The sequence below is a fragment of the Vulpes vulpes genome, chromosome 11 (assembly GCF_048418805.1).
Source record: "Vulpes vulpes isolate BD-2025 chromosome 11, VulVul3, whole genome shotgun sequence".
Lineage (NCBI taxonomy): Eukaryota > Metazoa > Chordata > Mammalia > Carnivora > Canidae > Vulpes > Vulpes vulpes.
The window spans coordinates 14,486,670-14,503,785 of record NC_132790.1 but is presented as its reverse complement, the minus strand read 5'-3'; the positions used below and the strand labels follow the sequence as shown (position 1 = coordinate 14,503,785).

At 52.3% G+C, this 17,116-nt stretch overlaps 1 protein-coding gene across 14 annotated transcripts in view; it reads left to right on the top strand.

Annotated features, from left to right (window-relative positions):
* LOC112927059 (F-actin-monooxygenase MICAL2) overlaps nt 1-17,116 on the top strand; it is a 136,402-nt gene that overhangs the window by 87,104 nt on the left and 32,182 nt on the right. For all 14 annotated transcript variants that reach the window (XM_072725657.1, XM_072725656.1, XM_072725647.1 and 11 more), the window contains exons 6-14: nt 2,329-2,484; nt 5,974-6,074; nt 9,553-9,810; nt 10,913-11,028; nt 11,879-12,005; nt 12,609-12,699; nt 13,722-13,869; nt 14,965-15,164; nt 15,543-15,649. In XM_072725657.1, the coding sequence (XP_072581758.1) occupies nt 2,329-2,484; nt 5,974-6,074; nt 9,553-9,810; nt 10,913-11,028; nt 11,879-12,005; nt 12,609-12,699; nt 13,722-13,869; nt 14,965-15,164; nt 15,543-15,649 (1,304 nt within the window). The remainder of the gene's footprint in view (nt 1-2,328; nt 2,485-5,973; nt 6,075-9,552; nt 9,811-10,912; nt 11,029-11,878; nt 12,006-12,608; nt 12,700-13,721; nt 13,870-14,964; nt 15,165-15,542; nt 15,650-17,116) is intronic.

Sequence of the window (17,116 nt, the reverse complement as noted above, 5' to 3'; positions counted from 1 at the left end):
TCATATGTAAAACTGCTTTATAGAGTGTCATGGAAATTAAAAGTCAACATACGTTTATTGAGCACCTGTCAACGTGCAATGCATGGTACTAAGTGCTTTCATGTCTACTTCATCTAAGACAACCATTCTTATATCCTCAGCGGTATTCTTTTTTACTGTCATGTGTCATACTTCAGAAGGAGGAGCCCATCTCTTTTTGTAACTTTTAAGCACACTCACCGCTGGGCAGTAGGCTAAGTTTTTCCCAGACTGTCAAGGTGCAAAACTGTGCTTCTCTGAGTTCTGAAGCTGGAAGTAGAACGTGTCTTCTTAGAATAAGATCTGGTCAGGTTGGGAGAGGAATGCCCCTGCCAGAAGCGCCTTCAATCACCTAACCCCTCCCGCAAACATTTTTTTTTTTTTTAAAAGATTTTATTTATTCATTCATAGAGACACAGAGAGAGAGAGAGAGAGAGGCAGAGACACAGGTAGAAGGAGAAGCAGACTCCATGCAGGGAGCCTGATGTGGGACTCGATCCTGGGCCCCCAGGATCAGGCCCTGGGCTGAAGGCGGCACTAAACCACTGAGCCACCCGGGCTGCCCCTCCCACAAAGATTAATTGATGCAGAGGTTGTACTAATTTGCACTAACTGTATTAATGCCAGACTACAGACTGGACAAAGTGGTTCCACATGGCATCTCTTAGATTGACAACTAGACCTCCTCTTCAAGCTTGCCCTGCTCGAGGGCTGCAGGCTGTGGCTGTCTGCCTGGGAGGGTACCTCCTCTGAGGACAGAACACACTCCCTGAAAGAAGGCTGATGTTGGAGGACTCCGGAGGTGTGGGCTGCCTAGTTGGGCTCTACCCACCTGCTGTGCCACCGGGGCCCTTTTCTCACGTTTGTACCTCTCTCTTCTCCTCCATCCCTGTACTTGCCTAACCCCTACGATCAATAACCAATATCTGACAAAGACCTTTTTAAGCTGCTAACCTGGATGTTGTGCTGTCAGAATTTATGAGGCCATTTTGGTGGTTTGGTAAAACCGTGAGTCTGAATATTTGCCAATCCAAAATCCGTACCCTGCCTGAGTATAGGCATTTAGGCATTTTGTGGACAAGAAAAGAAGGGTAAGAAGAAAGAGAGCTATTTAGGCAGCTTAGCACCAAGTAAATAGACTAGAGCAGGGTTTTTCTATATTGGCACTGTTGACATTTGGGGACAGATCATTCTCTGTCCTGTGCACAATAGGATGCTTAGTGGCATCCCTGGCCTCTCCCCACTAGACCCCAAGAGCATCACCCTCCCAGCTGTAGCAACCAGAAATGTCTCCATGCATTGCCAAAATGCCCTCTGGGGGCCAAGGTCACTCCCAATTAAGAAATACTTGACTAGACAATAATGGCCATTTCTGACCATTTTGATAAAAGTCTAATGAAGAATGACTTAAGGAGGAGATATTGAGAAAAAAAAAAAAAAACAAGGTTTCCAGTCACAGGGATTTTTGGCAGAAAAGTTTGGGGATCAGCATGAGGTCTGAGTATGTGGTGAGCAAATGTGGGGCGAGTTCCCGGAGGAGGCTGGAGACAAAGGCATGGCCAGCGAGCCCGCCCTTGTGATGAGTGCCTTGAGTTAAGCAAAGTAGACAACAGTGTCTGGGGCAGAGGAAGAGTCAGGACTGTGGGATAGCCAGATGCTACAAAGAAAGGGGATTGGCGGAAGATGCTCCATTTAAGTGTGACCGCCATTAAAAAGCATTAATGGAAACCATCGACAACTGGAAGAACCCCATGGAATCATTGTATTACATCAATTGCAAGTTAGAATTTTGTTTGCTCATTATGTATTTATTGAGTGTCGACTAAGTGCCAGTCACTGGAGACTAGAAATAGAAAATTTGTTAAAATCCCCATCCCACAGGAATTCAGTCTCATGGTCCTACTTTTCAGAGAGAGGAATACATGAAAAATACTAACAACATAGTTTTAATCCTAGAAGTTCAAAGTGCGTGTGTCATGAGGGTGCCTAGCAACCGTGCCTAACAAGTCTTTAACAGGATGAGCCTACTGGGAAGATCACTTTGGCCTTTTGTTTGTACAAGCCTAAGCCGAATAATTGGTCCTATAGATTTTAGGAACGGAAAAAGTCCCGCTGACTGAGGCCTCTGGTGACCTGTTTCTTCCCCAGGGACAAACCTTGGCATTTCCACCTGTCCCTCTTCTCCAGAGGCGTAGGATTCTGAGTTCACAGGCCTGTGAGGCATCTGAGAATAGCTTCCTCGGTAATCTTTCTCAGTTTTCACACCAAAAGCAGAAGAAAGACTCCCTTTTTTCCTTTTTCCTCATGCAGGGTTCAGAAGGAAAGAATTCCGTGGGAAGTTGGCTATTGCCATCACCGCCAACTTCATAAACAGAAACAGCACAGCTGAGGCCAAGGTGGAAGAGATTAGTGGTGTGGCTTTCATCTTCAACCAGAAATTTTTTCAGGACCTTAAAGAAGAAACAGGTGGGACCTTCACTTTTCTCCAAAGCAGGCCATCGTCCAGGCTGGGCGTTGGGAGACTCACTCTGATAAAGTGAAAGTGAGGACTTCTTAGGATAGAACTTGGCAGGATTCTTTCAAGGACAAGAGAGATTCTCTGGGGAAAGTTCTGGATGTTGTGCCTGAAAATGGATACAGATTTATTTACTCAATCAGCATTTATTCAGTGGCCCTTGTGTGCCAATATTGAGTATCATGGGATACAGAGTTGAGGTTGACATGATCCCCTCTCCAAGTAGCTCCTTGTCCAGTGATGGACCCCCAGATAAACCATCCTAATGCAGGGAGGTCAGTCTATGTCTGAGCTTCAGGGAGCCCTCTGAGGAGGGAGCCAGTAACCTGTACTTGGTCCCTGAAGAAGTGTAGGTTCTTCTGTGCAGTGTGCCAGCTGCCCTTTCCCATCAGGGATACCCAAGGAACCTGTACTCAGCCCACAGCCTCAGTTGTCCCACAGCCATGGGCCTTGAGGAAAGAAGATACTCATTCATTTACCCAACAAATATTTACCGACTGCCTACTATGTGCCAGATGCTGCTCAAAGGCCTGAGAAAGAGCAGTGGGCCAAACAAGACCCCTCTCTTGGAGCTTATGTTCTATGGGGGGGAGACTGTCAACAAACAAGTCTCACATCAGGCAGTCAGAAAGATGGTAGAGAGAAGTAAAGCACAGCAAGGAGAAAGCGAGAAGAAATCTTGCTCCCAATTAAGTAAATTCCAGATTCTTCTTTTAACCTGATTTTTAAATCTATATTTCTCCTTAAAAGGAGAAATTTTAAAAAATAAGAATTTTTAAATATTTTATTTTTAGAGAGAGCACAGGTGTGTGAGTGAGGGGAGGAGCAGGGCGCGGGAGGGCGGGGCGGGGGCGAAGTGGGAGGGAAAGAATCTCAAGTGGACTCCACCCTGAGCATGGAGCCTGATGCAGGGCTCGATCCTGGGACCCTGAGGTCATGACCTGACCTGAAACCAGGAGTCAGACGCTCAACCGACTGAGTCAGCCAGGTGCCTCTAAAACGTTTATACTAGAAATAAATCATCCACACCTTAGCATCACCTAGCACAGAAATAGTCCTCATGCCCATATCCTGCTTTCCAGCAACTGTCCACCTGTACCATCACCATCCCTTTTTACGTGGCTCCAGTTCTTAGCAGAGCGTCCATACTCTTTGTGATTCAGGTTTTCTCATTCGGCATCACATTGTAAATATTGCCCACATGGAAGCCGAGTCCTTCGGATGGTCAGTTTTGCAGGCTGCAGAATAGCTCATGAAGTGGGTGTATGTCACTGAACATACACCAATTGGCTGCCAAACCGTGGTTGGCCACATGGGTTCGGATTGCCTTCAAGCTGAGAATGGCTTTAATATTTTGGAATGGCTGAAGAGAAGAGAGTATTTTAAGACAAATTGAAAGTTATATGAAATTCAAGTTTCAGCGTCCATAAAGGGAAGCTTATTGGCACACAGTCATGCCCGTTCCTGTGGCTGCTCCCCCGTGAGCTGATGGGGCCCAGATGGCTCGCAAAGCCCGACATATTTACTGTCTGGCCTCTGATTTAGACCTTTCAGTTATTCACCACTACAGAGAAAACTGCTCCTGTTGGAGTATTTCTAGCTGGTTTTCTAGGAACAGGACTCCTTACTGAGCCAGACGGTGCCCCTCCCTGGCCACTACGATGTGTGCCCATCGTGTGACCCTCTGAGCTTCACCACGGTGGCGTGAACTTATGAGAGTATTTTCTTTCAGTGTATAATGTTCTGAATGATTTAAGAATTAGCCCCACCCTCCCTTCCTCTCAAAAACTAAGAAAACAAATACTTTGATAAAGCACCAAATATGAATTATGACAGGACATTGAGTGTATTTTTCCAAACGTTTCGATGAGTTTCCTTTAAATTTTGCTGGGATGGTCACCTTTGGCTATTGTTTCATAGTGCCCCTTACACGGCAACAATGATGAATTTCCTCCCATTCTCTGGGGGGCCCTCTGCATTGATGGCTTTTTCCGATATAGCAGTGATAAAGGGGTACCCAGGGTTACCCAGCACACCTCTGTTGACTGCTAATAGGTTGTTATGTCTCTGTTTCTTTCTCTCCTTTTCTGAGAAAGCTAAGCCAGCGGTTCGCAAACTGGCACACGCATCAGAATCACCTGTAAGGCTTGTCAAAGTGCAGAGCGCTGGGCCTACCCTCTGAGTGTCTGATTTAGGAGGTCCAGAGTGGGGCCCTGATCACATGCAATTCTAGGTTCTCAGGTGATGCTGATGCCTCAGGCCAGGAGGGCCCCTTTGAAAACCACCGAGCTAAGCTGTCACAGTGGTTTTTTTTTCAAAGGCAGAAACCTAGTCTATAAAGTGTTTTTGCAATTGCTGGAAAGTGCAAAGTCATACAACCCAGCCCTCTAAACTGAGCTGCTCCTGCAAGGGTATCTGGGTTTCTCCACACACCAGGGACTAGTGGAAACACCACTTAGCACAGTCTTGGGGGAATTCACACAACTCTTTGGATCTCTGGCCGCATGGGGAGCATGGTGGATGGGACTTAGGCAGACTGGGGTTCAAATCCTGGCTCTGTTGTTCCTTTGCTGCCATGCCACAGACAGCTCTTGGCCCTTTTGCAACACTTAGCTCTAATTTGGAAATACTGGTCCATGGCACCTATGCACTTGAGGGTTTGTTTTCTTTTTAAAGATTTTATTTATCCATTCATGAGAGACACAGAGAGAGAGAGAGAGAGGCAGAGACACAGGCAGAGGGAGAAGCAGGCTCCATGCAGGGAGCCTGACATGGGACTCAATCCCAGGTCTCCAGGATCATGCCCTGGGCCAAAGGCAGGCGCTAAACCACTGAGCCACTCGGGCTGCCCATTTTTTTTAAGTGCTTTAATCATATTGCAGCATACAAATATATCAAATCAAAATTTTGTACACCTTAAACTGACACCATGTTACATGTCAATTATATCTCAATTAAAAAAAAAAAAACCCACGTAGTATCTTCAGGGCGCCTGAGTGGCTCGGTCCCTTAAGCAGCTGACTCTTGATTTCGGCTCAGAAAAGACTCGTTTTCAGGAGTAAATGAGAAAATGTATATAGAGCCACGGGCCCAGATCTCAGGGTCCTGGGCTCCGTGCCCAGCAAGGAGTCTGCTTGAGGATATTCTCTCTCCCTCTCCCTCTGCCCCTCCCCCTGCTCATGCTCATGTGCTCTCTTGCTCTCTTTCAAATAAATAAATCTTTAAAACACACACTTACACACACACACAGATAATGTCTTAGTGGGACTATAAAATCCAGCTGAGTGGATTTGGGTAAATCCTTGCCCTTAGTGTTGTGTTTTCCAGCCTTGTATGTCTTAAAACCTTCCCTCACATGAGCAACGTGGCAATGGCGAGCTCCTGGCACACAGAAGGTACCGAGGGAGGAAAATTGAGTCCATGCCCGCTTCTCTTTGCAGGGATTGACCTCGAGAACATTGTTTACTACAAGGACTGCACCCACTATTTTGTCATGACCGCCAAGAAGCAGAGCCTGCTTGACAAAGGTGTCATCATCAACGTAGGTATCTCTTGGCCACGATGTCCTAACTGACTTTCCCCTGGTGACCTAGCAAGTGCAGGAGCAGATGCTGTCTGTCTGGCCAGAAACTGAGCAAGGGCGGGGTGAGGGGGGCAGGCACGAACCACCTCCCACAGCTCTCCTTCTATCCGTGCTGCTGTGAGTATGGAATGGGGCGGCCCACACCCGTACACGCAGACGTGTCTCTGCAGAGAGCTGTGGGGTGGGGGCGGAGAGCCTCACCCGGGTGTTAGCATAACCCTTTGACCCCAAGACGTGGGTGGAGCTTTTCCTTCCCCCGCACCTCATTCAACCCTGCCCCCGTTTCGGGGAGGTCTGTCATTTGGAGGCCGATGGGGGGCTCCTTGTCCTGGTGGGACATGGACACAGCATTCACTTGTGCTCACAAGTCCCTCTGTGGCCCTCTGGTCGTGGTGTGCCCGGGAGCTCTCTGCTCTCACGGTCAAAGGCTCCACAGGAATCTTGGCTCTGCCACGGATTAACTCAGGACCATGACTATGAGGCTCAACTCATCCCAGCTTCAGTCTGCTTCTGTGCAGACTGGGAATAATGGTTTCTGTCTGAAAGACTCGTTTGCAGGAGTAAATGAGAAAATGTATACAGAGCCACGGGCCCAGAGCTGGCGCCTTTAGGGGGGTTTATAGATGCCCCCTATGACTTCTGGTTGGGACACCTGCTTTTTTGTGCCGCCGGCTTCCTGGCCTCCGTTTCCTGCCTTCGCGTCTTCATGCTTAAACAGTGTACAAGGCTGGAAGGAAGCAGCACATGGAGCAGAGGGCCCTGGGCTGGAAGCTTCTTTGGTCAGAAGCTTCTGAACCCTTCCAGAGCCTCTGTTCCTGTCCTGGCCACGGCCTGGTGCTTCAAGATAAGGATCATGCCATCCGAGGTCAGCCCGCTCTCCGGAGGTCAGCCTATCGCCCAGGCGGCGTGGTGACCGTTCATTGTTGCTTGTCGGACGGGAATGTGCCTGTCCTCTCGCCACATCGTGCTGGCAGCCGGCCGGGTGGCATTAGTAACCCAGCCCTCCCCTGGGCCTCCTCCGTGCAGCTCAGGTCCTTGCTGAGAGCCTGAGCTGCAGGCAGGAGGCTGTGAATGGTGGGATGGGGGGTTGGAGGAAGCGGGCTGAGCACAGCCAGCAGATGTGTGAGCGGTGGGTCTCAACATCTGGTCCTCCATGGCTGACCAGTCCGGGGGACACAGGGTGGTGTCCCCTTCTTTCCTCTGCTCCAGGCATCCCTCCCAGAGTTCCCCCTCCATCAGGAGGCAGTGAAGGACGATCTGGGGTCCAGGGTTGCAGGCACAGTGGACACCTTTGCAAAGAGGGGGACCCCTGGGGAGTCAGGCCCAGTTGAACATGGGTTTCCTATTTCCCTGGCTGAGTGCTCCAGCCTCTAGGACACCAGGGTTCCCTCCGGGCATCCCAGGGCACTTGTCCAGGCCACGACACGTTTCTCATGGTGACTCAACTCTTTAGCAGTTGTCAAAGCCCCTCCACGCTCCCAGGCCCCCGTCACGGCGCAGGTGGGCAAGCGTGACTCACTCGGAAGCCATCGTGACTGCGGGAGATCTGGGAGCGGATCCCGGGCCTGTGGGTGTCCTCACCGAGGCTTTTCTTACCCTCACAGACTCCAGGGGCATCTCCCAAGCTGGTGCCGAGGGGCCTCTAGGCATCAGATGGGAATTCTCATCTAGAAATGATAGACCACAGGCTGGACGTCAGAGAGGTGGACGCCCATTTGGTTCGGGAGCTCTGGCCTTGGGTCTCCGCATGTCCTGCCAAGCCCTGTAGCATGTGCATAGCTGGGAGCTGGGCCATCTACCCCAAGCCACTCAAATTAACATTCCTCTCATGCTCCCAGGGGAATGGCAAGTCCTCTCTCATTTCCCCTCCCTGCCTGGGTCAGCATCTTCCTAGAGGCACACGGAGGAGCCGAGGGAATGTGCTTTGAAGAGGGGTATTTTCAGGACCTCTCCGTTCACCGTCCCGGTCTCCTCTCCACACTGCTAAGCAAGGGAACTTGGTCGTGTGACAGTAGGAAGAGGTATGAGAGAAGAGAAGTGAGGGACAGCCTGACAGAGGGCTTCTGGGTCAATGCCGGGTGCAACGGGGGTGACGTAGTTTGGTGTGAACGTATTAGAATTTCTGGAACAAGGTATTTGAAATCATGGCTATTAGGAAAATTGCCACAGTAGGTGACTGTGCTTGTGGGTGTGGCTGTGCCTTCTAGGACCTTGGTACATGCTCCTGTCGGTGCCTTGGGTGGGTCCAGGAATGTGTTTCACCATACGCTGTGTTGGTGCCATCATGAATTACACGGGACAGAAATTCCCATGCATTGAACATTTCCCACGTGTCAGGCACCAGATTGGAGATTTTCTGTCTCCGATTTCCTTCGGTCCCCACTGTGTGAAGTGGATTTTGTTATTCCCATTTCACAAATGAGAAAATGGAAACTCCAAAGAGTTTGATAATTTGCCCAGATTTACTCCATAAACAGCAAAGGTAGATCTGACCTAATGCTCCAGATAACCCCAAGGCCTGTGTGGGCCCTTACACACTGGTTCCCACCCACTCCCCGGCCCCCCGCCCCTTGGGATCTGCACTTTCTCTGTCACCTTTTGGGGAAGAGAGCTGTCTAGTTTCTTAGCCACATGACAAGCAGATTAGACTCTGGGAGGCGTCCTACAGGTCACTGCCAGCGTCCCTCCGGGACGGATGACCTGCCCCTGGGAGCCAGGGCTCTCCTCCTCCAGCAGGGAGCGGGAAGCCTTACAGTTAGCACCGCAAGAGCAAAGCAGAGCCGTGCGCGGCCCGAGCCCGCCGAGGAAAGAGAGAACTGGTTCTGGAGAGGAGGTTTGAGAGCTCTGGCAAGCACCCACTTCTCTTCTGGTCGCCTTTGACCACTAAACACAGCATGTCGGGATCTTTCTCGTTTAGCTTAGTCCGCTATAAAATCGCTATTACTTGCTCGCTCCTTTGTCCTTCAATTTTCCTGGAAGTTATCACAAGAACCAGCCGTATGAAATACACTCCCGCGTTTACCGCAAGGCCCTTATTGAGTAAACTGGCCGTTACAACACCAGGTTCTCTGTCAAAATTCCTACGTGAGATCATTCTTTTAGAATTTAGTGCCAGGAAAAAAAAAAAAAAATCTCCTCCCCCAGGAATTTCTATGCTTCCTTCTTTCTGATAAGGAAAGCCCTGCCATGTATCACATTTCCCTTTTGCCTTGGATGCCAGGAAGCTCAAAGCCAAGTGTGATGTGTAACCGCAGCTCTGTTAACCCTTACAGACGGCCGACTTGGCTCCTCTTGATCTCTTTGGACCTGATACTCTGTTTGGATCGGCTTTGTTGTACAGACCCCTTCCGAGTCCTTTTGCGAAGACCCTTTTGGGTATGAACGCTTGCCCTTCCCAGAGGCAGATTGCTGCACTGGGCTCTTGCTCTCCCCGCAGGACTACATCGACACAGAGATGCTGCTGTGTGCAGAGAATGTGAACCAGGACAACCTGCTTTCCTACGCCCGCGAGGCTGCAGATTTCGCCACCAATTACCAGCTGCCATCGTTGGACTTTGCTATGAACCATTACGGGCAGCCCGATGTGGCCATGTTCGACTTCACCTCCATGTACGCCTCAGAGAACGCGGCCCTGGTGCGCGAGCGCCAGTCACACCAGCTGCTCGTGGCCCTGGTGGGCGACAGCTTGCTTGAGGTAGCGCCTGCATTTGGGCCCCTCAGCCCCACCCCTACGTCCCATTCCTGGTAGGAGACGGATCCCTGCACTTATGGTGTGGCCAGAAGCATCTGCTGTCACGCAGCCAGGGGAGGGACAGGCTCCCTGCTGGTGGCCCAGACTCAGCCAAGCCCATCCCGGCCTCTGGCTTGCACCTGGCCTGCCCAGGGGAGCTCGCTCTGCTCTCCTCTCCCGCCTCCGGGCTCTTCGGGCTGACCTCTTTGCCAAAGTACAAAACTAGCCGGCCCTGCCCTGGACCTCACGGGCTGTCCTCTTCAGAACACGGATGCCCTCAGCTGGGCCACAACTCCTTCCTCACTTGGGGAGGCCTTGCAGCCTGGAGATGGTAGAGGATGCAAAAAGGCGTGTGGGCCCCAAAACCCAGTTTCCATCCATGGCCTCCCTGCTCAAAATGCTTCCCAGGGAATCAGCTCATGCAAGGATCCTCAGATTGAGTGTTTGCAGAAGGGTTACATTTTTATCTTTAAAGTAAGCACTAAGCAAAAAATGTTTATCCCAAATAAGAGTCAAATTCCAAACCAGGCTCTGGGTGCCCATGGGACGCTTCCGTTAGAGCTTAGCTCGCCACGGTGTGTGGGCTGTGATCTGCCCCCGCTCTGTCCCCGTCTCCCTTCGCAGCATTCTGTCTCGTGACGCTCCCACTCCTCCGTTCCTCCGCCAGGCCTCTGCCCACGCTGTTCTTGAGCAGATTAAGATTAGAATCATACCCATTCTTTAAAATCAGCACAAATGCAACTCTTTTGTTCCCCATTTCCCTGTTCCCCCGATTTCCATCTCCCTCTCCAGGGTGGACATTTGCCTTGCCTCCTGTGAGCCTCAGGGCAGTTGCTCTGTCCCTATGCCGTAGCACCCTCTACGTGGGACTTTGTGCCATAGCTAAACGCGTTTGTGGTGCATCCTAGGGAGCTGCCCTATCACCCCACACTCCCTCCAGTGCCTTGCACAGGCTTAGCAGACACTGAGTGCTGGATAGAATGGGATAGCAGGAGGTGTGTGTGTGTGTTGGGGGGATGGGGGGATCTTTAGCACCAACCAGAGTTTTGCATGTTTTCTTCTCCAGCCCTTTTGGCCTATGGGCACAGGCTGTGCCCGAGGCTTCCTGGCAGCCTTTGACACAGCATGGATGGTGAAAAGCTGGGACCAGGGCACCCCTCCCCTAGAGCTGCTTGCTGAAAGGTGAGTATTGACAGCAGGGCTTCCAGCTGGGGACATGGCTGGTTCCAGAGCTCAGACAGGAAAGGGAGCAGGGCTGGCCATCAGGTGGCTCCTGGATGAACTTGGAGCCTTTGTCCTCTTTCGTTTCCTTCCCAGGTGTGGCCTGAGTTGATAATCAGGATCTCCAAGGAAACACTCTCTGTTATGTGTTACCTCCTCCAGGGTCTTCTCTGGGGGCCAGGCCCTTAGGACCTGAATGAAAAAGAAAAATCTAGATCTGGAGTGGTCCTGAAGTTAGGGTTCCCAGCACTGCCTGGGCACTGTGAGCCGGAAGCGGTTGAGGGGAAGCCTCCACTGCAGCACAAAGTGTCCCTTCCTGCGGAGGCTGGGCTTCTGACCTGCCAGGCCTCTCTGGCTGTCGCTGAGATCCAGGGCTTCCTCCCGGACCCCTGCTGCTGGCCACGTGGCTGTAACAAACAGCTGGCCGACTGGGAGAAGTCACGACCGGCGGGTGGGACAGGCCTCTGCTGGTCTTGGGTGTGGAGGCCTGTGGTCACGGGGGACAGATCACAGGAGGCAGCGTGGCTGAGTGGTGGTTATAGCAAAACCACACGTTCCTCTGCTGCCCGTTCTGGTCCCTGCCCTCTGCTCGGGGACAGGAGGCCGGCATCACTGCCTTTGGACACCCTCCCAATCTTTTGGCTGTTCCCCATGTCGTGGGTCTCAGGAACCAAGGGGGCCAGGTATTTCAGGGAAGAGGTGTACAAACACAGCCAAAGCAAAGCCATCAAGAGCAGGGGAAGGGGTGCAAGCAATGAAGGCCTGAGGCTGCCAGAGCAATCCCTGACTCCTGGGCTCGGCCTCCTCCTAGGGAGAGTCTTTACCGGCTGTTACCTCAGACCACCCCGGAGAACATCAACAAGAACTTTGAGCAGTACACACTGGACCCAGGGACACGGTACCCAAATCTCAACTCCAACTGTGTCAGGCCCCATCAGGTACGTCCTTCCCTGGGCCCCATCTGGACCATGCTGCACCAAGCGGTGGGCAGCACGTCACGCGTAAAACCTTGCAGCTTCCCCGGGGCTGAGGCCACCAGTGGCTCCTGGCTCGGAAGTGGGCCCAATCCCTCTCCCTGGGAGAACCGCAAGAGACAGCTAGGGTCAGCGTCTCTCTAGCCCACAGGAAAGAACTAGAACACGTGCAGTGTCCGTCCACATCTGCACACACGCTGACATGTTTATTGTCACCGTGTGTCGGTGTCACGTGTCCATTTCAAATGGTCTGCTCGGCCAACCATCGGGTCTTTTCAGTTCACAGTCCTGGAGTCCCTCTTCTTCCCATTGACTCAGGAATGCACAGCTGCCAACTTCTTCTGGCAACAGCGCAACGAATGGTGGGATGCTTTCTAAATCAGCCGATTACGGATGTTCGCACTTGAGTTCCCCCACATTTGGGTGGACAGCTGCAGTCCCCTGGGGTCCCTGGCTGAAAAGCATGCCCTCCAGGGATAGGGGAAATGGGTGGTGGATGGGGAGTAGAAGCTGGACCGGCTTTGGGGAAACACTGGTGGGCAGCTGTGTGGTCGCTTTCGCTCGCAGGTGAAGCATTTGTACATCACTAAGGAGCTGCACCAGTGCCCTCTCGAGAGGCTGGGCTCGGTGAGGAGATCCATGAGCCTCTCCAGGAGGGGTAAGCTGCCGCCCCGGGTCAGGGGTCGGGGGGACACTTTGCTGGGGGGAGGCCTGCGGGGTGGCCGTGGGGGCACGGGTCCCGCAGCCCACTGGGCTCTGCTGCTCTGACCTGTGTGACCTTGGCCAGGCAAGGTCCCTCTCCTCAATCCCTCAGTTTTAGGAAAAATCCGTAAAGCTGGGACAAGGGCAACACCAACCACAGATTGGTTGGAAAGGCGGGAATACGTGTCGAGCACTGAGGACATCCTAGGGAACTGCCATTACTTCCCTGAGCCTCGCTTTTCTTTCCCTGCTGCCGCCAGCCTGGAGCTCTCGCCTCCCCAGCTAGATAGCAGGCCCCACGTGCTGCACTCTTTCCTAGGAGGGAAGGGATGGTTCCCTGAGTAACCCCCTCCACCCCCACCCCGTCGACCGGGCCTCGCTCGGGTCACCATCCTGCTGAAGGACCTCTGGTGTCTGTTGCCTGCCCAGACCCCGCGCCCTCCCCGCCACTGGGCACACACAACCTCACCAGCCTCCCGTCCCTTCCCTTCACACCACGTGCCCCTATAATGAACCAATAAACCATTGTACACAGCCTGGCAGGCCGTTCTAGATTCTTCCCACGGCACGGCCCTTTTCTGTTTTCTTGCAACGCCTCACTCAACAGTCCTCAAGGAGCAGCTGGGATGCGCCTCCTCCAGGACTCTCTCTCTGGCGAGTCCCCCTGCCCTGCAGGCCAGGGCCAGAGCTGCTCGCGTGCTCCCCTGGTACCCGCTTCTCTGCTGTCACAGAGCCACCTGCCACCGTGTCTGCCGGCCCCACCAGATGGGATGTTGGCAGGGTCCGCACGGTCTCATCTCTGTGCTTGTCTGGCCAGAGGGTGCCTTGGGGGCTCTGCTGCAGGGGAACATGCATCCTGTCCCAGCATCCTGCCCTCCTGCCATGCTCTCCACATCTGTGCTGCTCCTCCTGGTCCCTGGGGAAGCTGCAGAAGCTTTCCCAGGGTGCTCCAGCACTGTCTGTCTCCCCTTGCCACAGAGTTAGACATCCGGCCCAGCAAGCTCTTAACCTGGTGCCAGCAGCAGACCGAGGGCTACCAGCATGTCAACGTCACCGACCTGACCACATCCTGGCGCAGCGGCCTGGCCCTGTGTGCCATCATCCACCGCTTCCGGCCTGAGCTGATGTGAGTTGGGGGCTCAGGCTGCACCTGCTGAGCCCTTCGGGGCTCAAGGGGACCCTGGAGACAAGGGCAACCAGGGACGTTCCGCTGAATGCAGAATCTTGGCTCAAAATAGATCTTTGAGTTTTTCTTAAGTTTGTTCTTTGCCGTTTGCACGGAGTTCTCTGTCAGCAGCTTGATTGCCTTGTGTTCCTAACACGCGGGAGCAGAAGCAGCTCAGGCCGTGCGCTTACGCTTGTCCCCGCGTCCCCTCTGTCATCATGCTGGGAGATGGAGCGTGCACACCTCGGCAGTCTCCCCACAAGAGAGAAATTAAGGGCAAGACCTAATTCTGGGGACCAGTTCGAGGTTTTTGCCGACAGAAGAGTTAGATCTGAGATGCAGGCCACTTAGCTCTGTGGCCCTGGGCAGGTCACTTACCTTCTCTTAGTCTGTTTCTTCATCTGTAAATTGGGAACGATGGCAACATTGGTAAGAAGATGCGACACGCTTTGAGATGTGAAGGCCCAATACGTCTATTAATGTTGGATTCACATCAACCGCAGAGTTGCTGCACACCCACTAGTACATTCTTCCGGAAGGCTGAAAGGAAACCTACTGGGGGGCTAACTGTTGGTACTTTTAGGAAGTGAGGCTGCCTCGAGAAGGGGTGGGGCGCTCACTTGTTACATTATATGTTATATGTCCCTTGATTCTTTTTTTTTCTTTTTTTAAAATATCCATATACTTTTTATAGTTAAGAGCACAAGCACATAAGGGAATTATTTAAAAATAAAGTAGCTGATAGGTTTTCCAAAGACGTAGAAGTTATTTTCCAATTGTTTCAGCCCAGGCAGCAGTGGCATTGTCATGGCCTAACTCTGATCTGGTCCCCACCCCAAGTGAGGAGGAGCCTCCCTGGGTAGGGATGGGGTGGGGAGGGCAGCAGGGGGCTGGGGTGCTTGGGGGCAGGGGCTGGGCTCACGGCTCCCCCTGACTCCCCCAGCCTGCCAAGACCCAGTAGAGTGTCACTCGTTAGTGCTCCTTATGGGCACGTTTCTTCAGCTCCTCGTACCTCTGTCTCCTGTCCCTGAACTTTACTTTGTTTTGATGCTCCAGCAACTTTGACTCTCTGAATGAAGATGACGCTGTGGAGAACAACCAGCTGGCCTTTGACGTGGCCGAGCGTGAGTTCGGCATCCCCCCGGTGACCACGGGCAAGGAGATGGCGTCAGCCCAGGAGCCCGACAAGCTCAGCATGGTCATGTATCTCTCCAAGTTCTACGAGCTCTTCCGGGGCACCCCGTTGAGGCCTGTGGGTAAGGCCCTGCTTCGGGACGGGCTCCGCTGGGCCCTTGGGCCATCTCTGCCCTGCACCCGTGTCCAGTGGCTCTCCACACTGTTCTGAGGCTGGCCCCTGCCTTCCCTCTCACTTGGAGGCCGAACCTGGGTGGACCCCACCCCCAGACCTATGTGTCTAAGCTGGTGTGTGGCAGGTGCCGTGAGAGGCTGCAGGGCTGCCCCTGGGACTCTGGGAGGTCACTGATAGAGCTGCATCAGTCCCCTTCCCAGTCCATGCTGATCTTCAGTCGAGGGTGCGGGAATTATTCAGAGGGACCTCGTAACAATGGCACCGCCTGAGTCCTGGGCTAGTGGGGGCAGGATCTGAGCTCTGTCATATTTGTATTTCCTAACAGATTCTTGGGGCAAAAACTATGGAGAAAACCCTGACCTCGGCTTGGCCAAATCCTCCATTTCTCATAACTATCTCAACCTCACATTTCCAAGAAAGAGGACTCCACGAGTAAGTTCCCGCCTGGTTTTTGTTTGATTTCTCTCTGCCTGTGGACGAGGCCAGGGGAATGGGAAAATGTCGTGGTCTTGGTCTGTTAATGCTGATAAATTGTACAGCTCATGGAAGACGTGAGTCAAGCCCAGTTCAGTGACACAAGGCTGTTGGAAGCGCCACCCACCCTCCCACCCCCGCCGGCGCCATATAGCCAGCTTCAGTGACGTGAACGTGGTTATAGGAAGGGCATGGCACAGAGCTGAGAGGTCATGGAGCTGAGTGCTTTTTAAAGTAGGTCAGTTACACCACGGCCGTGAGTGGCGGAGGTGTATGGTGATGCGTCGTTTCTATGTTCTGTTCCATTAATTTCCCTCCTTCACTCATTCAACAAATGTTTATTGGGCCCTACTGTTTGGCAACATTAGGACTGAATTCTTTTGTTTATTTTTCTAAAAAAAAAAAATTTTTTTTTAAGAGAGAAGGCAAGGGAGGAGAGTCAGAGAAGGGGGAGAGAGAGAGAGAGAGAATCCCAAGCAGGCTCCATGCTGAGCTCAGAGACTGACGTGGGACTTGATCTCACCACCCTGAGATCATGACCTGAGCCAAAATCAAGAGTCAGTTGCTTAACCAACTGAGCCACCCAACCAATTTTTTTGTTTGCTTTTGACAAGAGTTGCAAATACACAGAGATGAATAAGGTATGCCTTTGAGGAGCTCAGAGCCTAAAGAGGTTCCCAAACTTTCCTGACTTATACCACCCTTGGTGTCTCCGTTGATTTTTATCACAGTGCCCCTAGATCCAAATACCTACAAGTTCTGTTCACAAAGTAGTTAAGTCCAAATAACTTGGTAGGGGCATTTTACAAGGTGTATGACAGATTTATGCCATGTGTCCCTAGAAAAGTCAACGTAGACTACGGCTCTTCTGCAAGCTCCCCATGGGGCCATGGGGTGCCTTGGAACACAGTTTGGGAACTGTGAGGCTAATGAGCCAATATAATTTAGTTGAATGACTGTGGTAGGTGTGAGACAAGGTATCTTGCTTAATGTGCTCATGATGTAGATCAAAAACTGAAGACCCTGAGATGTTAGGTGTCAAGTTCTCATATAAAACTTGCCTCCCGGGATGTCTGGGTGGCTCAGCGGTTGAACGTCTGCCTTTGGCCCAGGGTGTGATCCCAGAGTCCCAGGATCGAGTCCCCCATCGGGCTTCCTTCATGGAGCCTGCTTCTCCCTCTGCCTGTGTCTCTGCCTCTCTCTCTCTCTGTGTCTGTCATGAATAAATAAAAATCTTTAAAAAACAAAAACAAAAAAACCTTGCCTCCCTCCCCAGGCGGCAGGGCCGCGGAGGGTGTGTGTCTCAGATTCCCTAGGCTACCACAGTCTCCTACTTGTGGTCAGTCATGCCTGGTCCTGCCAGCCCCTCCGCCCAGGGTGGGGCTGGGGCCACGTAGCCTCCTTTCTTTCCCTGGGCTGTGTGAG